Source organism: Taudactylus pleione, unplaced genomic scaffold (genome assembly GCF_031769625.1).
Source record: "Taudactylus pleione unplaced genomic scaffold, aTauple2 ptg000009l, whole genome shotgun sequence".
NCBI classification, from domain to species: Eukaryota; Metazoa; Chordata; class Amphibia; order Anura; family Myobatrachidae; genus Taudactylus; species Taudactylus pleione.
The window spans coordinates 6,198,891-6,226,462 of NW_028284412.1; the positions used below are offsets into that span (position 1 = coordinate 6,198,891).

Here is a 27,572-nt window from a genome sequence, read left to right on the forward strand (position 1 = left end):
TAAAATGAAAAAATAAAATGACATTTAATCTAAAGAATTAATTATGAATTCCCATAATGTCCTTATAAAACATACAGTGCCAACAAAATGATTGTTTTTAAGGAGTACGAATATCTGTGTTAAAACTAAATTCAGACACACAAATTAAGTGGAGGATGTCTATTACACTATGTAGTGCACCAGTGTCTATCACACTATGTAGTGTACCAGTGTCTATTACACTATGTAGTGTACCAGTGTCTTTTCACTATGTAGACAAAAGCGATTGGACACTCCTGCACAAGCGAAATGCATACCATGCATACCATTGCACATGAGTTCCAAATGGCCACTAATGTGGTGTTTTCAACAAGAACACTTTGAAGGGAGGCTCATACACTTCAGTTCTACGGAAGCTACTATTGTTTTTATCAGGACGACAATGCCACCTGTCATGTTTCCAGAGCGATACTGGACTGGTATATAGAAAATTCCGTAACTCAGATGGACTGGCCAGCTCAGAGTCCAGATCTTAAGCCCACAAGGAATTGAGATGAATTGGAATGAAGGGTGCATTCTAGACCAACTAGACCTTCTTCATTGTCACAGTCGGTCACTGTACTTAAGGCGGAATGGCAAAACTTACCACCTGCTGTTGTCCAGGAAGTTGTGGACAGTTTGCCAAGAAGGGTGTCTGCAGTAATCACTGCAAGTGGAGGGCCTACAAAGTACTGACATCAATGAAATCTTATTGATCTATTTGCTGTCAGTGTCCAATCACTTTTGTCTACATAGTGTATAAATTGCTTTTCATGAAATAATGCTAGATGTCTCTGTTATTATGCCTATGTAATAAAACACTTTGGAGTATGATAACTGCCTGATCATAATAGAGAATTAGAAAAAAATTATCTAATCAGCTCAACATACGGTCACCATATTACTTCAAATGAGCATATAAGTATAATGTTGTATTAGCTAATATACAGTAGATGTTTATTAAAATCATCTATCCTATAATTATATTCACTGTGACTATATAGGACACATTTAACACACAAGAAGACACATTGAGACACATAAGCGGGTGTGAATTTATGTTATTCTCACTTATTTATTCTTTACACACTCTATTTTTAAACCACTATTTTGCTGTTTGAGTTTAAAAAAATATGGGGTATATTTGCTAAAGGTTGATTAATCGATTTTGATCAATTTGAAATCACTGTAAATTGATCAAAATTGATCAACATCGATGTTGTGTTTCTGGGGCTAAATCACACATTTTCTAATACTTAAAAACCAAAATCAAAAATTGTCTGTTAGTAAATGTGTGATTTAGCTCCAGAAACACAACATCGATGTTGATTGATTTTGATAGATGATCATTATAATAAATCGAGTAAAATCGACCTTTAGTAAATACAGTATAGCCCTATAATCCTATGATCTATGGATTTTTATATGAAACATTAAAAGTTATATTTTACTATTATTTGTGCACCTCATACAGACCATTTTTCCCTATTCTTCTGAATGATCGTCATGATAGTCTGTGGTAGCACCCCTTGATTTCAATATATATTCTAGATTTGGTATTTACATTATAAATATCATATACAGACTCTCATACATGATATCTCATATACACACTCTCCTCTAACCTCTGGTTTAAAACTTCAATCAGTTATTGACTGGTTGAAAAATTTAACTATGTAATCACCATTCCTCATGTGTATTAAGGCTTGAAGTTATTAAAAATAAGTTACATGATTTCTATGGGTTAAAAGCAACTGTTTCTCATTGGGAAAACCTGCACAATGTGCATAGAAACAGACTTTTCAGAGCAGATAAAGACCAATTAGACTTTCTAGGCAGCTCAATTAATTATTAATAGTTTATTCTCAGGACAGACTTTTATATACAGAATTTTACATTCCATTATGTGTTTTTTTTTTTTTTTATTATATCCTGCAGAAGTTTGTTCTAAGCATCTTTAGATATCTTCTAATTATACTTTCAATATGTTGCTTTCTTTTTCTCCCTAATTCAGGTGCTCTGAAGAGTCCATTGAGCCGAACAGCCCTGACGTTGGTCGGGGTGAGTGCCTGCGTGTTGGCTGTGGTTTGTGGGTCGCAAATATCCTGCCCACTCACCGTGAAGGTCACACTACATGTGCCAGAGCACTTCATCGCGGATGGTGAGAGAGTGAAAGGCACTAAAGAGTGAAGTTTTACACAGTTGAAGGATTTAAATAAGAAAGAGAAGAGGTGACGGAGTGGAGGGACAGATGGAGCAGTAAGAAAGTTTAAGATTTCCTACCAGTATTCTGTTCTAAATATTTCCCCACAGTCAATCTTTTTGTTCTGCAGTGTATGTCACTAAATGTACTATGTGTGTCAATGTTTACCACAACTAGATACTAGTCTATAGAGAACATATTATTTGGTGAAGGTGTTTTTATTGATCTTTTCAAAAAGATATAGTATAATTTTGTAGAAACAAAATAGCATAAATTATATATGAACATCAACGAAATGTCTCTAATATGTACAATTTATTCTGCAATTTATTCTGGAAATACTAGTGACAAGCGATATCCAAAGCAAAATAAATAGGAATTGTTTGAAGACTATATAACTATATAGCAAGACCCTAAAGTAAAAGAAAAATTGATTCCATTTTAGCACCAAAAGTAACTGGAAAACATATAAATCTGCCATATACCAGCATACATCAGAAACGTTTAAAAGTAAACAATTCATAAATAAAAAAGCAATGCCTTTACTTTTGACCTTGTGACGACTGTAACTACTGTACTACAATATTTCCAGACACAATAGAACTGTTAGGGGTAGATATATAATGGTTGTAGGTGGTGAGGTGGATATAAAGCACTGAGCTGAGGTGGGCTCTGTCATGCCAGTCCATCAGATCAACATTATGCTCTTCCCAAGTTTAAAATGTATACTGTAAGTTCATATTTATTAAAAAATTTTAATTTCTACACTAAAGCCAGGTTGTGTAATTATATGATTTGGGTACATCACATTGACAGTCAAAACATCTACAGTACATCGTCAAACATTGACAATCAAAATGTTGACATGGTCGATATGTTAAAATTTACTATTTAGCCAGTCAAAAAATCAACAGGGACATAACTTAGACTTGGTAAACGTTAGACAATCAATATTTAGACAGTTTGAAAAATTTACAAAGACTAAAAGGTCGATAAGTCAAAAGGTCGACACTCACAATGTTGACATGTCAAAATGTTGACATTCCTAATTTAGACATTACAAGTGGGTTAAAATGTCGATATATATATATATATATATATATATATATATATATATATAATTATGTCATCATGTCAGCAGCCCTACTATCAAACATCGATAGACAAATATCGATCATCAATAAAACATTGATGATCAAAATCATTAGAGTAGACCATTGATCGATTTCAAACGATTATCAAAGAATTACCTATGTGTTTAACTCTGTGTTTCCCAACATTGATTATCGACAAATTACATTACTAATTTTAAGGCCTAATGATTAATATCAAAGACCATCGGGACAAGGGTACCATTGATCATCAGCTGCTGTTCCACCTTTAATATTAGTTTCATACTGGTGTTTAGGGTTATCTATAAGGTTACTTTATCTACACATGTCCAATATTAATAAAAGTAGATATATTTACTGCCTATAAAAGTTTGATCTATCTATTGATCTATCTATATATATTTTCATTTATATTTGACGTGTGCAGATAACTCGATACACCAGTTTGAAATTAAAATCGAAGATGGGTCAGCAACCGATTCTACCGATGATCATTTATAACAAGCATTAGGGCTTAAAATAAGTAAAGTTTTTTCTTTCGATGATCGATTTCCGCCATCATTAAGTTTTAAGTCTTTCATTTGTCGGTACTCAATGTTAGGAAACACAGTTAAACACATAGGTAATTATTTGATAATCGTTTGAAATCGATTATTGATGGTCTACTCTAATGATTTTGATCATCAGTAATTTGATTATCGATGTTTGACTATCGATGTTTGGTAGTAGGGCTAACAACATGACATAAAGACATAATATGTATATGTTAACATTATGACCTACCTATATTTTGACCATGTCGACCTTTCAATGTGGCCCTTTTAACCTTGTCAACCTTTTAACTATCTAAAATATGATGCTGTCAACTTTGGCAATATTTTGACCTTATTGACCTTTTGGTGTCAACCTTTTGACTGTCAACTTATTGACTGTAGACCTTTTGACTACATCCCAAATATATCATGACAGCGATATATTGAATATTAATGAACTGTGGGAAATTCTATAAATAAAAAGCTGCCCAAGTCAATTTCTTATCATGACTGATTTCCCTAAAATGTTCCCAGCAGTACCCCCGCTGTATCCGTTTGTCTGTTTGGCTGCTTGGCTTACAGGTTGTGTGCAATTCAGGTGGAATGCAGTCTGCAAAGAACATCTGGGTAAAATAGACTGCTAGAAATAGACTAGTGTTGAAGCTGTATTCTTATACAAGGCTTTGGCTCCTGGAATCCAGCTTTTTCAATTATTTTTCTTCTCTTGAATTCAAGTAACAATTGGAATTGGGCAGCTTTGCACTAATTGATGTTCTCACTGTTCACTGCTATTCAAGAAGCACCAAAAGTTAAACAAAAAGAGCTTAAATATTTGTCAAAAATTCTTGTATACATGACAAAACACTCACATGGCTTTGATCACTGAGAGGAGTCCACTGTCCTCACCTAGGGCTTAAGGCCAAAGAGGTTGATACAACTGCCCAGCTTGTGGTATACCTGACTGGAGAGGTACCCAGTGCAAACATGGACGTGTTCAGCTTCCATGTTCCTGCTCCTGGCTACTTTTACTTTACAGCGCACTTGACTGTAAAGAAGAGACATGTAGAGGAGCCTACAAGTGACATAAGAATAAAAATTAGAAAAAGAAAAGAAATAAGAAAAGATAAATGGAAAGGAACATGTACGACTATGGGAAGGAGAGTCTATAATGTAGTTGCTAGGGAATATTGGTAAGGATGGAAGACTTTGCCCAGGGTGCTAAAGCTAGCAGATACAATGCTGTATTATATATTTGAAGCTTCAGAAACTCAGAAATGAGTGAGTTTTTTATGAATGTTTAAATCAGAAAAGCGATTTATTTGGGCATTATTGGCTACTCTTCTGTAGACTCCTCATAGACAATAAATTAAATTCTTTGTGTCAATATAGTTCATTGGATCTATGAATTTTATTAATACAATATAATTTATCCAGAACCCATGAGAGGTCTAAGCATGGGACTGATATTAATCAAATCACTGTGAATGATTTATTGCATTTTGAACTAAAAAAAAAATATAGTTATGATGTTTTCAGATTTCTTGTTTTAGTAATTGGGAACCTTAGAGGCATGAACAAGGTAAAACCCTTGAATTTCTTGATTTGCCTAGTTGGCATTAGTTAGGTATTGAACATCTATCAATCTACTCTGCATGTCATTAGCTATGTTGTGATTTCGAGGAAATAAATTAGATTGGCTCTAGTGACAACAGGGCTTATTGATGTATGGGGTTTAAAGTTGGTGAAGAAAAAGCCTTGTGTCTACAGTATACATAGTTAGCTCTTTTGATTATAACATGATTATTCTTGTGATTACAATTATTATCTATAATTTATTACTGCCAAATTTTCTAGGGATCTTGGATTAAATTCCCAATTACAGCTTTCTCCTTCCAGTGTTCATTGTTTAAACTGGACCAGCTAGGATGAATGGCGGGCTGGATAATTGGTTTTAATTACATTAGTCAACAATTTCAAACTTATTTTGGAAAACATGCACAAAATAGGGTGATTTTGACTAAATTGTACATGCTGAACACAAATTTGGCAGTAAACAGTTTGTAACATGTCACGTTTTTATGTTATAGTCTTGTGATCTTTGTTTTCAAACATTGTATTATTTTACTAATGTAAATTAATTGAATAGCTTACAGCTGGGATAATACTGGAAAAAACGGAGTTCAGAGTGGTCACAATGGCAAATCTGATGAGTATTCAGAAGTTCTTTCTGGGAACCTACACGCACAAGAAACACAGAAGTCCAGAGCAAAACAGAAATCTAGATAGATTGATGATCTGGCAATGAGTGCTTGATCAGACAGACTTAAATAGCCAGGTGTCAGGTGTAATCCATGCTAGTGATAAGTAGGTAATTACCTGACACCTGACTGGAGAACAGGCTCAGAAAAGAAACACCTCTGGAGAACTGGAACTGTATATCAGATTGCACAAGAGGCCTTGTGACCCCTGGTGGCAGGGAATGAATACTGCCAGGAATCATAACACTATCCCTCCACATGTACAGCCATGGTCAAAAGTTTTAAGAATGACATAACTATTGGTTTTCACAAAGTTTGCTGCTTCAGTGTTTCTAGACCTTTTTGTCAGATGTTATTATGGTATACTGAAGTAAAATTACAAGCATTTCATACGTGTCAAAGGCTTTTATTGACAATTACATTAAGTTTATGCAAAGAGACAATATTTGCAGGGTTGATCTTTCTTTTTCAAGACTTCTGCAATTCGCCTTGGCATGCTGTCAATCAACTTCTGGGCCACATACTGACTGATGGCCGCCTATTCTTGCCTAATCAATGCTTGGAGAATTTGTGGGTTTTTGTTTGTCCACCCACCTCTTGAGGATTGACCACAAGTTTTCAATGGGATTAAGATCTGGGGAGTTTCCTGGCCATGGACCCAAAATTTCAATGTATTGTTCCCCGAGCCACTTAGTTATCACTCTTGCCTTATGGCAAGGTGCTCCATCATGCTGGGAAAGGCATTGTTTGTCACCAAACTGTTCTTGGATGGTTGGGAGAAGTTGCTTTTGGAGGATGTTTTGGTATCATTCTTTATTCATGGCTGTGTTCTTAGGCAAAATTGTGAGTGAGCCCACTCCCATGGCTGAGAAGCAACCCCACACATGAATGGTCTCAGGATGCTTTACTGTTGGCATGACACAGGACTGATGGTAGAGCTCACCTTTCCTTCTATGGACAAGCATTTTTCCAGATGCCCCAAACAATCTGAAAGGGGATTTATCAGAGAAAATAACTCTGCCCCAGTCCTCAGCAGTCCCCAGCAGTACCTTTTGCTGAATATCAGTCTGTCCCTGATGTTTTTCCTGGAGAGAAGTGGCTTCATTGCTGCCCTTCTCGATACCAGAACATCCTCCAAAAGTATTCGCCTCACTTTGAGTGAAGATGCGCTCACACCTGCCTGCTGCCATTCCTGAGCAAGCTCTACACAGGTGGTGCCCTGATCCCGCAGCTGAATCAACTTTAGGAGATGGTCCTGGTGCTTGCTGGATGTTCTTGGGCACCCTGAAGCTTTCTTTACAACTATTGAAGCTCTCTCCTTGAAGTTCTTGATGATCCGATAAATGGTTGATTTAGGTGCAATTTTACTAGCAGCAATATCCTTGCCTGTGAAGCCCTTTTTGTGCAAAGCAATGATGACTGCATGTGTTTCCTTCCAGGTAACCATGGTTAACAGAGGAAGAACAATGATTTCAAGCTCCACCCTCCTTTTAAAGCTTCCAGTCTGTTATTCTAACTCAATCAGCATGATAGAGTGATCTCCAGCCTTGTCCTCATCAACACTCTCACCTGTGTAAATGAGAGAATCACTGACATGGTGTCAGCTGGTCTTTTTGTAGCAAGTCTGAAATGCAGTGGAAATGTTGTACTTGGGTTAAGTTCATTGTCATGGCAAAGAGGGACTTTGCAATTAATTGCAATTCATCTGATCGCTCTTCATGATATTCTGGAGTATAAGCAGACTTTGTGAAAACCAAGGTATCCGGTTGTTTGATTGACCTCAGTTAGATCGACAATACATACATCGACTCCATCGAGGTCGACAGGTACCATAGGTCGACAAACCATAGATCGACCGCACCTCTGTATCGACAAATACAAAATTGACACGGACATTAGATTGACACTATCTATGATTGAAACAAAGCATACCGACAATATGAAGATCGACAACACACAAGATAGACATAATAAAAGATCGAAACTAAATAGGTCGACAGTCAATAGATAGACATGTAAAAGATCTACGAGTCCAAGTTCGACACCAAATAGTTCGATAATTAATAGATCGTCATATCAAAGATTGATGAGTCCTAGATCAAAACTAAATAGGTCTACAGTTAATAGATTGACATCTTCACGCCGCCAGGTCCAGGAATAGCGGGGAGCACGGGGTAGACGGCTTGTTATTGCCAGGGTGAAGATGCGTGTAGGTCAAGGCATCCAGGAATAGTGGGGAGCACAGGGGGGGGGGTTGATGAAGGGGTGCACTGCAGAGCATGGGGGTGCCCAGCAATTAGGGACAAGGGCTGCAGGGTGGATGATGGGGCTTGCATTGCCAGAAGCGCTTGCAGGGATGAAAGGGCTGGCTGGGACCTGTAGTGCCACGGTTGAAAGTAGCAGCGGAGGATGCGGTAGTAGCGGGCAGCATCTTAAGCTAGAGGGCAACGTCTTAAGCTAGACGGCTTGTTATTGCCAGGGTGAAGATGCGCGTAGGTCAAGGTGTCCAGGAATAGTGGGGAGCACAGGGGTGGCTGATGAAGGGGTGCACTGCAGAGCATGGGGATGCCCAGAAATTAGGGACAAGGACTGCAAAGTTGATGATGGGGCTTGCATTGCCAGGAGCACTTGCAGGTATGAATGGGCTGGCTGGGACCTGTAGTGTCACGGTTGAAAGTAGCGGCGGGGGATTCGCTATTAGCGTTGCAGCATCTAGGATGTATACCTTTTTGTATTGTCTAACTGTAACGTGTCGATCATTTATTTGTCGATGTATTATTTGGTTTCGATAGTGCCTATTTCTTTTTAAAGCATTTTATTGAAACATCTCAAAAAATTACTAGGTTATTAGCAACAACATATATATGAACACATGTGAAATAGATGTAACCTCACATATACATAAGGTGAATTTTGATGTAATTTTTTTTCTCTTGTTCCCAACATATAACTACTGTATATAATATCAGCTGAGCTTAACAAATTGGAATAAAGGAGGAGGGAGGTCAGTCCAAGGGGAAAAAGAAAAACATTAACAGGACTAAAAATGAAAATGAAGAACAAAGAAAATTTTTTTTCAAAAAAGTGACATTAGCAAACATTACTATTACACTACTCAGATATGTCTGGATAGTGATAAGGATCAAATTGAGATGTCAAGGGCTATAGCACTACGGGGATGATTTAATAAAGCTTGGAGAGAGATAAAATTGGAGATAAATAGCACCAACCAATCAGCTCCTAACTGTCACTTTACAGGCTGTGTTTGAAAAATATACCAGTATATATATATATATGGTATAAATATATTTATACAAGTCTGCAATTGTAATGGGAGAGTGAGAAGGTACGGTCCCCATTTACTGTAGAATCTCCGCACACCTTGTTCAATATCAGAAAGAGCATTATGCCTATCAAAATATATATGTTCTAATATTATTGATTTAAGTTCTTCAACGGAAGGGGCTGTCCTCTTAATCCGTTTTTCAAGTATAAGCTTTTTTGCTATCGTGACTATAAGGATTAAGAGTGGTAAAATATGCCGTATACGTGTTCCGTCTTTCCATGCTTCGAAATGTGCAAATAACATTGGGATAGGTAAAAAGGGCAGGTTAATATCAAAAGTTTGATTAATAAAATTTGAAACCTTACGCCAGAATTTCTTGATCTTATAACAAGACCAGAAAGCATGAATATAAAATGCATTCTCTATAGAACACTTCGGACATTGACCAGTGAAGCCCGAAATCATGTATTTCCGTTGATTCTGAGAAATAAATGCTCTATGTATGAATTTGATATGGACCACCTGTAATATAGAGGATCCTAATGTTTTCAGTTTAGTACATATGTGTGAAAGCAATTTTTGAATGTTTCCTAATTCAGAAAGGTCTCTTGACCATCTAACCTGAAGATTACGTCATAATCTAGCAGGGTCGTTTAGTAAAAAATGGGGGTACAGATATTGAATTCGGTAGGTATAGGTAGACTGTGCCTATTTTTTATAAATAAATTTAACATAGAAAGGAATGCAGTTTGCTTCCAGATGGCATTGGAAAGTTTTACGTATTTTCAAACATTTTTTAAAGAGAACATTTTTAGTGTCAGATTCTGAATCAGCACATAAAAATTACCAGAAAACAAGAGTTTTCATCCATGTTGCCGAAACCTTGTTGACTATAGTTATTGATTGATCTGAAAACTCTGTGTAAATACTGATTATGCACCTTACTTTACATGTAAGTAAATAAATAATGCTAATATATACTCTTTAGCTTTTTGCATTTAAGTGCAAACTCTCTAATGAGCCACAGAAGCCAATCAACAATTAGCTTTTATGAGTATGAAACAATGCAAACAATGAAAGTAAGGATCTGAGTGGTTACCCACAATACAGTGAACATTTATCCCCCACATTCTACTCAAACTGGAGCTTCAAAATAAACAAATGAACAAATGTTCTTGTTTGATAAACCTCATTAAAATTCAGGGGTATTCTCTATATATCCACTGATTATAGATTTGCGGCCTACTTTTCAGAGGTGGACGCAGTTTTGGATGCAGCGGGCTTCCTAAAATATGCTAATGACTTAATTGATGTCTTGTGCACAGAGACGCCCACCCCTGGCATCTCACATCTGCCACTTGCGCACAAAAGACAAAACATTGAGAACATCGGTCAAATGCACATGGAGCATCTGAGCAACCCTATGTTGCCTCGGAAGATCTAACCTAAGATACTGGAGCCTCTCAAGCTGCGTACTGATTCGCAGAGGCTCACTAGGGCACACCCAGAAACTGGTCCCGGTCTGCCTGTGTTTTTGTAGCCACCCTCCATAACCTCCCCCAAATACTGACTACCTGTCACACACTTTGTGAATAAATCCTGTGCCCGCTAATCCATCACCATACATGCGCATTGGGACTTTGGCACATGCACAGTAGCAAAAAAATTGCTCCACTGCTTCTGACATTGACATTGCTTCCACCTCTCATTCAGATCCTTAATCTTGAAAGAATAGAACATATGTATCCATTCAATGGTCAATGATATACTGTAGATATACTGAAATGGAGCAGGGTCCCTAAACTAAATGCAGCTACAGTACTGTGCAAAAGGTGTGGAAAAATGATGCAAACTAAGAATCCTTTGAAAAATATAAGTGCTAATAGTTTTTTTCTTATCAATTAACAAAATGCAAAGTGAATGAACAAAAGAGAAATCTAAATCAAATAATCAAATCAATATTTGGTGTGACCACCCTTTATCTTCCACACCTACCTAAAACCTTGTACGTACTGTACATCTACAGTATCCTGTGTGGTAGAACTGCACTTGACCATAGTTTTGGTATCCAGAGTACTAAGATTATGGTAGGAAATCATCAGAATTATGTCCAGTATAAGGTAAACAGACAGTATCTACTAAGATGTATAGACATTAAGCAAAGGGTAATTGCATTCCTACTGTATGTGAACATCTCTGGTCAACACTACTGTACTTCTCTGTAGTGGCTAGAAGGCTCCTTTGGTTATGGCTCTGAACAGTAGACATACAGTTCCAATATGGCTCAAAATGAATGGACTTTTCTGGGTAGATATTAGGTACAATGATACAAAAATCTTCTGGAGAAAGATTTGATTGCTTCAGGGACGGAAATATAGATATTTTCAACCACCCTCAACACATCAGCACATCATACACAATTTATGATTTTTGGAGGACAAAGGGAATAATTCTGCTTCTACCTTTAGGCAGCCTTCAAGATCAAAAATGATCAATGGGTTCTATATATTCTAAATAATGGCTACAGGATAGAATTTCAGTAGTGTACAAGAGAAAATGTATTTGTGTAGTTTCGAACTCCAGCAGACTCAGCAAATCTAATAGCTCTGCAAGACAGTTTAAGAAACTTCCATAGAATGCTCACATTCATATTCCTGTGGTTGCTCCATCACTTCTGAGGTTCTGGATCCTGGGACATCATTTTCAGTTAACTTGAATGCCTTTCATTCTGTCAACATCTCCCAGAATGTTAACAAAGATACTAGTGACATAGCATAATTAGTAAAGTTGGTTGTTACGTTGTGGCTATATCTAGATGACATCCTGTGCTTGGGAAAGCTAACTTTTCTGCAAAAAAATGCCTGGATTGTGAATCAATGAAAAAGCAAATTAGTTACTTCATAACAGAAACAATTTCTAAGAGTAATAATAAATGCCAACAACTGAAAGATGTATCAAGTATAGACTCATCAATATATAACAGAAAGGAAAGGGCTAAAATTGTTGGGAATGTCCTTTTCCATCACTTAGGTAATTCCCTGGGCAATATTGCATGCACACAGTCTTCGGCTAGAACACCTAATGCTGTGGGTTCACATGTCGACCTCTCTAAATCACAACATCAGGTCATCTAGAAACACAAGGAACTTTCTAATCTGATGGCAATAACCAATACTAGATAAACAGTATATCATAATGGTTGATAATAACAACAGATTCCAAGTCTAAAGGATGAAGAGCTCACCTCCTATCAAACATAGAACAAGGTCCAGTAAAGTATCTTAACATAAATACACTGGAAATGAAAGCAGTATGGAAATCAATTCAATAGATTAATCTAAAGATGATGAGGAAGCATATCAGAATATTTCAGACAGTGACAGCGCAGCCTTCATAAATCATCAAAGGGGCACCAGACATAAAACAAGGATGGTGGGAGTGACTACCTTGGGAAGAAAGAAACTTAAAGTCAGTTTCAGCACTACATTGTCAGTCTTATGGAGATTTCGAGTTAACTATGTATTTCCTATCAATCTTCGCATGTTGAGAAAAATCAATATGGAGTAAAGAGAAGTAATAGCAATTCCTCCAGTTTGGCCACAGTATACAGATGTGTCCACATACATCTTACCTCCGTGTGCTACAAGTTGCATTAAACACAACACGTGAGCCATGTGCGACTTGGTAGAGCTGAGCGTCTTTCCGTGCAATGTTTTACCTTCAAATGTGTTTTATTCGCAAAGCGATGTGAATAGGATGCACATTCAGCATCTGCTGATTAAAATGATATGCAGCATGTCTATATTCTGTGTGCGAGTGAGGATGTATATGCATGCGAAATGCTACATTACAGTGTCAGTGGCTGTAATACTGTAATGTATTGTAACTTTTCGCATGCAGATACACGTCACACACAGAATATAGGCATGCTGCATATCATTTTAATCAGCAGAAGCTACTTGTACATCCTATTCACATTGCTTTGTGAGTACGACGCATTTGATTGTAAAAAGTAGCGCGAAAAGGCGCTCAGCGCTACTGAGTCATGCCACAGCATGGAGCGACTAGAAGGACTGTTTAACATGCAAGGAAGTAAGATGTATGTAGAGACATCTGTATGTGGTTCCAGGGAGCCTGGGAGACAGGAAGAACCATGGCATCTGGCTTTGCTCAACATTATTGAACCAGTTGCCAATACTTCACCCAAATGTAGAGCAGTTACTATTAATTGCATGTAAATTGAATGGGAATTGTCAGGGTCAGTAATTAAGGCTGTCAAACAAGCAAAAATATTAACCATTCTGTAGTTTACTACAGAGTTTGGAAAAATGAAATTTTATTGTGCGAGTCCAAAGTAGATCCAACTGAAGCTATTGTCCCAAACATTCTTGATTTACTGCAAGATGGACTTGGTATGAGTCTTAACTTATCCACACTCAAGGTGCTGTGTGTTTTTCTGGGGGGGGGGACAAAACTGGCTTCAGCAGAATTGATGATACATATATGCTTCAAGCTGTGATAATAATTTGTTTCTACATCAAGTCAATAGTGGCACCATGGGACCTCAATTTAGGACTTACAGCACTAATGGATGCAGCTTTTCTACTAATTAAGTTCCTAGGGACAATTACTGTCCTACTGTCAGAATGGTTGGAGAGTAACACTATGGTGCAAAGGACCTGTGTTATATATACTGTATCTGAAAATCAGTGGTCCTGACAAAAAATACAACTTTTCTGCCAAAAGTTGTATCAACTTTTCATATCAACAGTGAGACTGTGTTACCGTCCTTTACCCTTAGCCGGTAAATGAAAAGGAGAATAAAACTGCAGTCACTAAATCATGTAAGAGGAATCATTATATATTTGTACTGGACAGAATGTTTTAGGAATGCAGAACAGCTGACTGTGATTCTGTCCCTTTCCGACAGGCTGTTTCTAGATGGATTAATAAATAATCACACATGCAGGGAAATTGACATAAAGTGCAGGAAATACTGAGAGCTCACACTTCTTGAGCGGTGGAGACTTCTTCGGCAAAGAAGCCTCAGGCCTTGGGACAGAACTGTGCAAAGTGAGGTGTAACTATGTTAACCAATAGAGAGCAGCTTTTCCAAAATATACAAATGTTGTTGCCACTGGTGATTGCAATGATACACCCACTGGTGGCATCGCAAATCCAAGCAACTGCCTACAAACACGCAGTTTGGTCGCAGATACTTTGATTATCGGACTCCTGAGTACCCCTATAGTCGCGTTGAATAGCCGCATGTACTCAGACACCGGAGCACAGGATGTGATACGCCCCTGAAAAGGTCAACAAACATCTGCAACTCCCCGTTGCCTCCCCCCAAATATTCCCTGACTGTCAATCATAGTGCAAATAAATACAGTACTCACAGTGTGCGGCAATGTATCTGGACACATGCGTAGTGCAACTCAGACGCATACACAGTGGCAAAAATATTGCTCTATTTTCGAAAACATTGGCATAATGTACAACTCTTATTCAGGCCCACAGACCATGAAAATGGGGGTCTCAGTCTTTGCACATTCAGACACATGGCTGTACACCAGGGAAGGACTTTGTAGTAGCATTTGCATAAAGTCGCAGACGTGCGGCCACTAAAAACCGCAGACATGGACGTCTGCAGGTCTCAATTTCTCAGATTATTTTAAAATGTTATTAATTTTTTCCACAATAATCTGTTAGAAATATACAACATTTTGACTCATTAAAGTAACCACACCTCCTGTGCTGGCTGACCAACAATCAAAGGCCATCCTATTCGGAAGGGCAATAGTTCTAGTAGCTCTGACGTTTTAAGCTTGTACATAATTAATGATCCTGGTGTGAGTGAAAGATGAATTTTCAGCACAGATTTTGGATATTTTTAAAGAGCGGTTTGGTTTTGGCTCTGATCTTTCCGCCAAGTTTGGATCTCAGAATGAGGCACAATGAGTCAAATATCATCTTATATGGACAATAACATCATCTTTCTCAGATATCTGTGCCGAAATGTCATGAAAGATGACGTTTTGCCTCATTCAGAGATCCGAACTTGGTGGGAAGATCGGAGCCCAAACTAAACTGCTCATAGATATTTTGTTTTTGAAAATCTTATTTTGTCTTTTCACTTCACCAGAAGCTTGTGACCAGTATGGACAAAAACTTTCTGATCTATCATTATGTCCTGGCATAAACTCCTAGTTTTCTCTTATGTAGAGCATGTGCCTTGGTCATAATTGATAAACGAGGAAATACCAAATTTGGGGATTCTGTCACATGATGTCAAACCACAATGTCAACATTAAAATGTCAACATGGTTCAACATGTCGACAGGCACCATTGTTCACAATGTTGACATATGATATGTCACTATGTGAAATGTCTACATTATGAGAATGCAGATGGTTAGGAGGGTAGGGTTAGCGTGCAGGTGGAGATTAGGGTTAGGCTGTGGGGGAGGGTAGGGTAAGGCTGTGGGGGGTTAGACACTGGAGGTAAGGGTAGGATATGGGGTGGGGATAATAATACTTACCAGAACCACCACTTGTCATACATTTGAACCAAAACTGCTTCACATGTGACCACAAGAACCTGGAAAAAGATGCTACAGCCACTGCAGCCACCGGCACGTTAGGTCAAATCCTACCATGTAGACATGTTATTTGTGTAGAGATGATTAATGTTGGGCACGGTCACTGTTGACATGCTAAGCATGTCGACATTTCGCCCATGTCGACATTCTAATGTCGACCTGATATCAACATGCCAAATGTCGACATACACACTCCAATTTTAAGAATAGACTTGTTCAATAACTTCTCTGCTGTAGTTGCAGTGTTTGCTTTTGCACATAGATGGGTCCAAGTCTATCCTTCAAACATAATTACTGTGCAAAAACCACTTAAATAAAATCAATCTACAAATTTACAAATGCTCTTCAGAGTGGGGTTTTGTAGTGTCAATAGTTACTTTAACAGGAGTGACTGTGACTGCTCATTGCACCTCATTTGCATGCAAGTAGGCGGTACGTGGTCGAGGATCACTGTCTGTAGATCTCTTTGCCTGCAAGGAACTAAGCTGAAATTCAGGCTCATTCTAAGGGAACATCAAGGTATACCTCCTCTATTGGGCTATGAATAGCGTGTAACAGTTTGGATGACAAAGCTTTCCCTGCTGAGTTTTCAGCCATAGCACCAACAACCTCACGCACAGGCTGCATGACTGGGTGTTCTAAGATTTAGAAGCCCCTGTGTATATTAGATATTGAACAGTTTCCTTGAGACTGTGCAAGTAATCAATGAACCTGACTTATCTAAAGGATGTAACGGGGCAGTTAATATGTCTTTGCTGTTAGAATTTAATCAATATTGTGATTGTGGTCATGTAGATAGAAAAAGGTTAGGAAGAGACTTTTTGACCTGTTACTAAGTCTGGCGATAAGGACATGTTGATTTCCAATTACCTCCCCTTCTCTTATACAATCTTCTCTCCTCACTGTGCCTGTAAATTCTCTATTTATGTGAACCCATAAGCTGTTTGTATATGTAACAGTCTTTTAATTACAATGATTCTTGTGGTGACATTTATAGCTTCATTATCTTTACCTCTATCCATTTTTATCTCTCCAAAAAGCAAAAACTCAAAGAAACCGGATTAAAAATAAAAATAAAATACCATAAACACAGACGTTAAGGACTGTACAGTGAAAAAAGACAATTCTACTAGGAAACACATTCAACTTACTCTGCTTTTTCCTTTGATCTTTATAATTATTATCTAAGCTTCTACATCTCACATAAATCACTACTTTTTTATCCAATGATAGTTTTTGTAATTTACTGCTCTGCCGATTCATTCTCATTTTTCTAAATTAATTCTACCATGCAAAGGAAACTCATTTTCTGCTTTTGTCATCCTGTGCCAATCTCCCATACTTGTGTGTACGGTTATATTCTGCCTGTGTACTATATTGTGTGTCTTTAATGATACCTGACCTAATTTGTATATCTCTAATTATCACTGAGCCCAATGCACAAGATAAGTTTTATTTAGTGCATTCTTCAAGAAAAGGCAAAGACTTCGGTGTCCATCAAGAACATTACTCAGTTCCAAGGATCATTACTCTGTTTCAGGAAGGGAGGAAAAAGAGCAGGTTTTGGGACACAGAAGACTATGTGCTTATTAACTGCATCTATAGCTGTCACAATTAATTTGCACTCTTAAATCCTTCTTTTGTATTCACCCCTATATAACCATGGTTAGGATAGTGGATACACTTAATTTATTCTTCACACTCGTAGAACAGTTATGAAACAAAAGTGCAAGTAGAAGACTCATTTAGCCTGGGACACTTCTTATGTACTCACAAGCTACAGTATGTAGGCAAAAGACGCACATGAAAAGCTTGAATTATATGCAGGGGCGTCTTTAGAGAGGAGGGGGCCGAGTGCATCCCCCGTCACGGGGCCCCCCTCCACTGACGCGGCTGGCCGGCCACCGCAGAATCAGTAGACTCTGGGCACTATTAAAGAGAAAACGGTCCCCAGCGCTCAGCCTGTGTGTGTCATTCAATATGTTTGTTATGTTGTTTCGCGCTATTAATCAAAATGAACACAGTAGGTGTATCAATCAAACAAATAATGTTTATTATAGATAAAATTAAACTGCAAAAAAGCTATTTGGTTCTTTACATACCATCTCACGTTTCACAATGTTAAGGTTTGTTAATAGTCAGAATCGTGTTAGTAAGAGTCTAAGAATTTATGCTGAAAAAGTCTGACTTTTTACTAAATTTTATCTATATTAAACGTTATTTGTATGATTGATAAACCTGCTGTGTTCATTTTGATTGATAACTCGAAACAACATAACAAACATATTGAATGACACCCACAGGTTGAGCGCTGGGGACCGTTTTCTCTTTAATATTATATTCTGTAAATGAGGGTGGTTACCTCATCATCCCTGAGCTGCCCCCACCTCAAGAGAGTATATCTGGAGCACGCTCACAGACCTAAATTGCCAGTATAGACTCTGGACACTAGCCCAGAGTCTACTGCGCATGTGCAGATCACCGGGGAAATGGCAGCGGCGGGCATTTTCCGGTATTTTGAGCAGTGCTGAGAGACCCAACGCGGGACCTTGGAGAGGTAAGTTTTAGATAATATGGGAGCAGGGGGTGCGGCCCCCTCTGGACCCAGGGGCCCATGTGCACCGCACACCCTGCCCCTTATTATATACATATGTTGATTCATCCTCCTGGCACTGCCTCTGTACTATCCCATTTGTCTCCCACTGGTAGGTCACTAGTGCGACTATCAAGCATATGCAGTTACGAGACTCTTAGAGAATAATTGCACTCCCTGTGACATTATGCATATGTTGGAGTCAGAGAAATTTACATCAGGCATATGGCAAATGTAACATACAGTATGTGTCTCCTTATGGCATATGATAGTGAATATATGGCATAGAGAGATAGCATGACAGAATTAGTAGTAAATGCAAAAATCACATTACATTATTTATGCAATTCAGTCCTTTCATTGAGAAATGAAAATAAAGATATAAAGAAAAGACCTTGAATGTCAGGTGCATATCCTCATGAAGCCAAAAAGTACAGAGTGCAATTTTGACACCTAGGGCATCATGCAGGGCCGTAACTAGACTTTTAGGTGCCCTGTGCCTGAGAGAGCATTGGCGCCCCCCATTTTTTAAAAAGAGACATAAGATAGTGCACTCGAAAAAGGGCCATGGCTACATGGGGAAGGGCCAGGGAAGAGATAGGGGAGGCCAGGAGATGCTGGGGATAAGAGAAGAGGAATCTACAAGTAAGAATGATAATAAACAGGAAAACTGACAGGCCCAAACAGCGCCCCCTGCCCTGCGGTGCCCTGTGCCATGGCACTGGTCGCACTACCCTAGTTACGGCCCTGGCATCATGATAATATTAATGTAATGCACCATGGCTGCCCATGGAAACTCATAGGGGGAGATTCCATTAGTTATGGGGTTTACCCTGCAGCTAAGTGAACACGCTGCCCCATTCAATCAGCTGTGGGAACCCCATGCGCTAAGCCCCAGATGGCAGCCTCAGGAGTTGCAATATAATGTGTGTGGAAAGCCATAACTGCCAGCACTTTATGTGGAATCTATGGGTAAGTACACATTAATCCATGGTTTACCGAGCGGGAAAAATCCCTAATTGAATAGTGTATAAAACTGAGTTATTCTTCACGTGGCAAACCTGGGGCTAACTGAATTCAGCACATTGAATCATGGTCAGTGGTTTCATTTAATGATCAAAATGTTTTACATGAAGTACCATTTTCTCCCACCAGGGAAGAAGTTGATTTCTCCTTCATATGCTTTGTTACTCTCATTGCAGGGAAATTATTAATTTATAAATCCAAGTACCAGTGGCGTAACTTCATCCTAGGTTCCCGGAGGCAAGATAAATGTTGGTGCCCCCCCAAATTAAAATGTACCATCCCCCAGCACCTATGCCAGCCCCAGCTGCCACCTCCCCTATGCAGTTCCCCCAGTAGTGGTCCCCCTGTGCAGTGCCCTCTGTAGAGCTCCCCCTATGCAGTGCTGCCTATGTAGTGCCCCCCAGTAATGGTCCCCCTATGCAGTACCTCCAGTAGTGGAGGTCCCCCCAGTAGTAAGCCCCCAGTAGTAAACTCCCTGTAGTGCCCCCAGTAGTAAGCCCCCAGTAATGCCCCGTGTAGAAAGCCCCCAGTAATGCCCCCTGTAGAAAGCCCCCATAATACCCCCTGTAGAAAGCCCCCAGTAATGCCCCCTGTAGAAAGCCCCCAGTAATGCCCCCTGTAGAAAGCCCCCAGTAATGCCCCCTGTAGTAAGCCCCTGTAATGCCCCCTGTAGAAAGTCCCCATAATGCCCTAAGTAATAACCCCCCGTAATAAGCCCCCTTAATGCCCCCTGTAGTGCTCCCAGTAATGCCCCCTGTAGTAAGGCCCCAGTAATGCCCCCTGTAGTGCTCCCCCCGCGAGCCCGCACACATACAAAAACAAAACAATACTTACCTGAAACCCCGCTCCAGTGCTGCTGCCTTCCGTCCCCGGCGCCCGCTCCTCGGAACTATGGGAGTGACGTCATGACGTCACCCCATAGTGCATTGCGGGACCCGGAAGCGGAGCTCAGGAGTGAGCTCCGTTCCTCCGGATACCGCCGGGGGGAAAGAGCGAGCAGGGCACCCGCTGGTAACACACTCAGCGGGCGCCCGGCGAATAGGGGGTGCGACCGCACTCGCCATATTGACGCTGCTGGAGGTGGAGCGCTGATCAGCGGCGCTCCATCTCCATAGCAGTGCCCGGAACAGCCCGGGGGACAATGGAGCCAGGTGCCCCCTTAAGGGCTGGAGCCCGGCGGCAAATGACTCCATTGTCTCTGGGAGTTCCGCCACTGCCAAGTATGGTACTATTGAAAATAAATATATAAAAGAAACTGACACCATACTCCCCCATAAATGAATAACCAACAGCAGTGCTTGCAAGACAATGTGCTTTCCCCCTGCAAGATAGGGGCCTTATTCAGATTTGGGAATAGAGTGAGATAGAGCAAGTAACTGTGCACTATATAAATTATTTTTACATGCAGGGTAAATACTGGCTTCTTTTTGCATGTAGCTCACAAATGCTGGACAGCTTTGGTTGTACACTGCAATTTCAGACTTTAGTTTGGACACACCCCTCCTAAATCTAAATCTCTCTGCACATTTTCCATCTGCCCCAACTGCAGAGCAACATGGTTTTACCAAGGTGCACAGTTACTTGCCATATCATACTCTATTCCCAACTCTGAATCAAGCCCTAGGTATGCAGTACCAGGCTAGACAGATTACACTATAATGGTAAGACATGCAGTGTTGGATCCCCATGTCATAATGTGAGCGAGCCCAGGCACTTCTCTGGAAAACCAGACCGCATAATAACATTGGGGCTCTACCCGACTTCCTTGGTGTATTTGGAGGTTGGGCCATTGAGTTAAATAAATCACCAGTTTAGTGGAACTGCAAAAAAGGATAATAGAAATTACTAAGGTGGTGCTGCCGCGAGATGTAGACTCCAACGTTGTAATGAGCAGCTATATATAAGAGAGGATAGTCAGTCCTCACACATATAAACAAAGAAGTGGAAAAAGACACAACGCTCTGTAGTAATAGTCATAAACATAAATCACATATAAATGCAAGTTTTAATCTTATAATTTCATATGCATAAAATCACAATAGTAAAATACATATTATGTATAAATGTGTAAAAAGAATTAAAGATGAAATAGCACAATACTAATAAAAGTGAAAAATCACTCAATCCAAGTAATATGTACTGTATACTCAGTCCCAGACGTTGTAACTGATTAGGACCTTAGTTTATATATGAGTCCTTACAAGGGGAAGTCTCTTGGTGCTATAAAAAACTGAAACCAACACGGAGTGATAATTACCAGATCCAGTGTCCAAGATAGTGGTATCCTTTTAGCAATGCTGGCAGAGCTTTTGCAAATCTGATAATCCCATATGACACTGGTCCGGTCTGTTGGAATGAGGGTAGTCTCCTGTAACATAGTTCCCAACTAGTAGTATAGATGATATAGAGACACCAATTCAAATTTGAGTATAGCACAAATTCTTGTAGCACAGGTCCAAACTGCAGGTGGTAAATAGTACAGGAACACCAGTAGACAAGTATCGGCTCCCGTTGGGTTCTGAGTAGTGGAGAGTGAGTCATCCAGTCACTTGACGCATTTCGCTGTGCACAATCACAGCTTTATCAGCTTTTGATAAAACTGTGATTGTGCACAGCGAAACAAGTGATTAAAACTTGTATTTATATGTGATTTATGTTTATGACTATTACTACAGAGTGCTGTGTCATTTTCCACTTCTTAGTGTGTGCAACTGTAGGTTAAGCCTTTACACACATTAATTGTGTATGTTCTCTGTATGATGCATTTGGAATGCTCTAATAACTAATTACCACAAACAACCTGGGTCTGACCTGGGTTTTCGGACATGGTTCCAACCCAGGTCAGACCCCGTTTATACTGCACCTTCGATCTGGGTTATACCAATGTCAGCCCCGTTCACACTGAACCCAGGTCTGCCTTGCCAAACTTGTGAGGTCATAAAAAGTCGGAGGTGACTGCTCCACAACCACCAATCTGCTCATTTTAGGCATGACCTAGGTCGGATAACCCAGGACGGACTGTTTACACTGCACCGTTACCCAGGTCCATCCTGGGTCTGACCATAGTAGCTACCTGGGTTAGATAACCAGGTCACTTTACCTGGGTTATTTTTCAGGGAGCCTTTTCCACTGAGCCGCGACCCGAGTAAGCTGGTCAATAACCCAGGTTATTGCAGCAGTGGAAAAGGGGTATAAGTGACATTGAACTAAATGGAAGCTCAGAGAAGGCTAGAGCATTTACTGCTGAAACATTGCTGTATGATGTATGTTTGAGTCTTCTGCATGTGAATATTATACGCTGATAGCATATTATACTCTAAGCTTATCCTGTTGCTTTAGAGATGTCCGTCACTATCATAATCAAATTGATGATGCTTCTGGCATTTTAATGTAGAGTAAGAAAATAAAGCAATACTGTACGCCCATACCCAACTGTGCTTAAATCCTGAGATGGTTGCAGCAGTTTGAGGAAAGTAAACTGTGATAGAATGTACAGGGGTCCTGCTATGAACAATACAATATGTTTTGCTCAGTGAGCTAGAAAGCTAATTAATATGTTTGAAAGTGGCTCTGATTGGTTATTCATTGGTACAATAAGGTTCATTGATAAAATGTAACAAATAAACAATCTTGCTAACAGCAATTAACTTTCGTCCAATCAGAGTATATTTCTCAAACTCTGACCAATCAAAGCGGAGCTGCTCTGTGTTGTTTAATTCATGACAGTCTTCCCAGCCCATCAGTTGTGTTTGAGCTGCATAAATAGAAAGTTTCCTTGATTTTTTTCTTAAGCTTGATTTAAAAACCTGATGAAAAACAAAGTTTCCTGTAAAATTAGTTTAAAAAAATGAATAGCCAACAAAGAATTATTTATTTAAATAAAAGATTTTCTTCACTTTGTTTCATTTTCAACAGTATTTTTACAGTATATGGCTCTAGAGTTCTCAGTGGACCCTGGATGCCTGTGCATGTTTGTGTTTGTAGCTCTACAAACGCCAGTATAGCCAAACAGTTCTGACTACCAGGGCATTCTAGGACCAGTAGTGCAAGGTAGAAAAAGAGGAGCTCCAATGCTTTCAGCACATGGATATTTTTATCTTAAGGCAGGGGGCCTGCATTTTTTTTTAGGGACTTTCAGAGCTCGATACAGACCTGGACGCTAGGAAGCGTTCACTCGTAGCTGGCGATGTTTAGCAATGTGCGCATGCATATGCATCGCAGTGTGCATGCAGGTACTAGTCAGAGCGATCGGGAAGCGTACGCTCGCCGAACATAGACAGCCAGGCTGAATGAGTGACAGGACAAGCTGTTTGTGGGTGGTAACAGGGGCAGGCCACATGAGACGGGGGAGTGGAGGTGCAAACGCAGGCGTGTCTTAAAGCCTTAACGCCATTTCAGAGACGTGCATAATTAACTGGCAGTGTCATTGTACACATCACCTGGTTGAATTTTACACTGCAGTGCTCGCAGTGCTTGAGGTAGGGTATAGTCTACCTCAAGCGCTGCATTCGCTTTCGATGGTACCCGATGTACCGATGGTTACATACACTTCCTGAAGATGAAGTGCGCAAGTGGGCGTCTTAAGACAGGCTGGTGGGAGTCTGCATACACAGAGCGATCGCACGCCAAGACATAGTGGGCGTGCTTATGCCTTGCCGTGCGATCGCCTGTCATGCCGTCACTTAGCCAAATTTGCATACGCTGGGTGAACGAGCGTACGCATCTAGCGAGCGGGTCTGAATCGAGCCCTCAGTCCCATATTGAACAGGCTGAGGCAGTGTCACCGTATGTTACAATGTGAACAGTCTCTAGTATGTCACATAACTCACAGTATTTTGATAAAAGTAGTCTTTCAGCAGCAGAGATGGCTGATAGATTGTTCTCATTCTGTTTCCCCTGTATAACTCCGCTGTAACTCCAAATTATGCTTAAAATCTAATTACACTTTGAATAAAAACACCTTTGCAGCCAACATGACTTATAACCTAATAAGTCATTTAACTTAAGTATGGTAACCAAGCATGTGTGTTCAATAATAAAAACCATCCCCTCCCACTGTAAAGTCTGCTAAAGTCTAAAATAAATAAACAAACAGTATCAAGGAATTAGAGAAAAGGCATGCCTTAAATAGGAGTAGACACTGTAGATACTGTACTAATTATTGACAGTTTACATACATAGAATAAATAAGGACATACATTTAACAAATAAAAGAGAATAAAATTAGTGACATCAGGTAGTCACATGTTCTCGTAGCCCATACCAGTCAGTGGGGACTAGCAGTAAGCTGCTGCTGCGATGTAAGCCGCCCCACCTGACCTGTTATGCGACGGGACCCGGCAGGGATCCCGGCATTGGCAAGTGCATACACACTTGCCGATGTCGGGAGCCACATCGCGACGGCGGGGGCCATGCAGCATTTGGCAGCATGGCCCTCGCTGATAATGACGCCCGTTGGACGACATATCATCTACTGTGTACGGCCCATTACACCCAGGGGCCAGCACAAATCATATTCTCTGGAGTCTCCATCTCCTGGACCAATATATGAGAAGATGACAATTATTTATAATGATTAATATTTGGTCATTCATGCTCTTGCATTGATTTTACTTTTTCCGAATTGCCAATTAAAATGCATATTAGACAGACACACTCATTTAACATGTTCCCTTGCAAATACGCACTGAAGGACTTATGATAACACTATTTTCCACAATAGCTGTCATTATATAGAGCACTTGTTTGTGATAAGCATTCACAGCTCAGTACAAAATCTAGCACAGTGATTGTTGTTTTGAAATGGTTCCATAAACAGCTTTTGGGTAATGTAGACTTGGGAGCAAATGCAGCAGTGGGTGACCAATCAATCTGCTCTGACTTTTGCTGCTGAAAATTAAGCATGCACAATAATATATGAAATTGAACATATAAACGTTTAGCAACACCTTCTGAGTACAATGTCATGCTTACAACATGTGACATTTAGCTTATTACCTTGCACCGGGAGATCCAATTAGCGGGGTTAACTCCCTGTTTTAAACTGCAGAGGGGGACTTTTCATCCCTGCTTCAGGAGCTGTGAGGCTAAGTCAGAAAAGGCACCGTATGGAGGTTAGTACACGCTAATCCCTGGTTTACCGCTCAGGGAAAATGCTATTCAATTGAATAGCATTTCCCCGTGCGGCACAGGTAATTAGCCCCTATGATGGGAATTTATCAGTGCCCTTTTTTACCTTAATTTGAAACCTGCCACAAATTGCTGTAGATTTGCCCTCCAGTCTTCAGGATTAGCAGGACAAACAGACCTACTATGCAAATTGACGGCAATGTGGGGAGATTTGTGGCGGATTTAAAAGGTGATTTGGCTCAAATTGTAAGAAAAAACACCACAAAATGGTTCTGACTGGCAAACTTGCCAGCTAGAGCCATTTTAATAAGGAGCCATATTCAACATATGTATTAATAATCAACAATTAATATGTAATTAAGGGGCTAAAACAATAAATAGGTTTATGGTGGCACATTTATATATTGAAGGTATTCTTGTGAGCAATTTAATAATACATAATAAAAAATTGATTAAGCAAACAATATAATATTTAATACATTTTAAGGTGCCACTATAGTTTGTTTAATAATGGGGGAATAATATTTTTATGCAAGTTTGGGCCATATTATTTGTTTAGTGATGGAGGCAGAAGTTATATTACACAGTTGTGGCACTATAAGTGCGAGCATAATTAATATGGTCTCAATAAACAAAAGTACTATAAGCATACTTGCCTACTCTCCCAGGACTTCTGGGAGCCTTCCGAAAATCGTGTGTCTCTCTCAGCCCCCACAAGAGTAGGCAAGCCCCCCCGGAATGGCTACCAACCCCCGTGCACGAAAGTAGGTGGTTCGGGGGGCGATGACGTGATTCGCACTGAATCACATCATCGTAGCCCCGCTCCCTGCTTTACAATGCAAGTAATATCAGCATTATAAAGTGGGGGCGGGGCTGCAATCGCGCCGGCACGCCCCTTCACCGCCCACTTGGTGGCTGCCAGAATGTCGGTATGTATGATTATAGCCCACGTTAATGAATAAGTAGCACAGATTGCATGCATTCCCACCGTCCAGAGGCACCTGTTTTTCTGGTAGGTTTGGTAGCAATTTGTGAAATGTAATAAATCTAATTACAGTATTTATATTTAGAACAACAAGAAAAATGGAAATGTCGAATTGTGATGATTTGTGTTTGAAAATCGTGATTTTCTGGCGATCTGACATTTATAATTCCGTCAGCTTGTGACTCACCCAAATCACAGAAAAACACTTTACAAATCACACCCTGATAATTACAGGTCATATATAGAATATTTACTTACCAGCCTGGAGCTCCTCCTGCTCCACCCCATGCATTAGCTTCAAACATTAATTGTTTAATTTCCCTAATTTCCAGTGACAGTAATAAATGGACACAAATGATTTTATGGATTATATTGTAGTTACTGTAATTATGAAGCAAAAATACTTTTTCATCCCTACTGGATTGGTCACAGATCGGTTTAGGGCTGTGACTAGTGCAGAAAATGTGTCATACCCAGTGCCCATTAAAGCACTGGTAGATGCACAAAGCTTGTCTCTGCTTCCTTTTAGTTCAATGTCATATAGTAATAATTAGAGCATTTGAAAGGAGTCCTACGCACAACATGACAATAGGCTCTGGTAAAAACAAATGCCGTAGTTTTGTATTACAATAGAATTTAGTTGCTGGGTTGTGTCTCTGCTGGCACAAAAATGCTTCATACATGGTGTTTAATACCTGCTAGACACATAATATTCTTATGTGCTTCAATTAAGTTAAGTTTTTTATTTAATTATTCAATAGAGTATTTAAAATGCTTCAGACACAGAAGATAACAGAATACTTGGTGTGGATGGTTTATATTCTGTA

The 27,572-nt window shown here is 39.6% G+C and overlaps 1 protein-coding gene across 1 annotated transcript in view; it reads left to right on the forward strand.

The window, feature by feature from the left end:
* The window catches only part of ASTN2 (astrotactin 2), a 567,587-nt gene that overhangs the window by 197,090 nt on the left and 342,925 nt on the right, over nt 1–27,572 (forward strand). Inside the window, exon 5 of the mRNA XM_088467057.1 lies at nt 2,033–2,179. Within this exon, the coding sequence (XP_088323183.1) occupies nt 2,033–2,179 (147 nt within the window). The remainder of the gene's footprint in view (nt 1–2,032; nt 2,180–27,572) is intronic.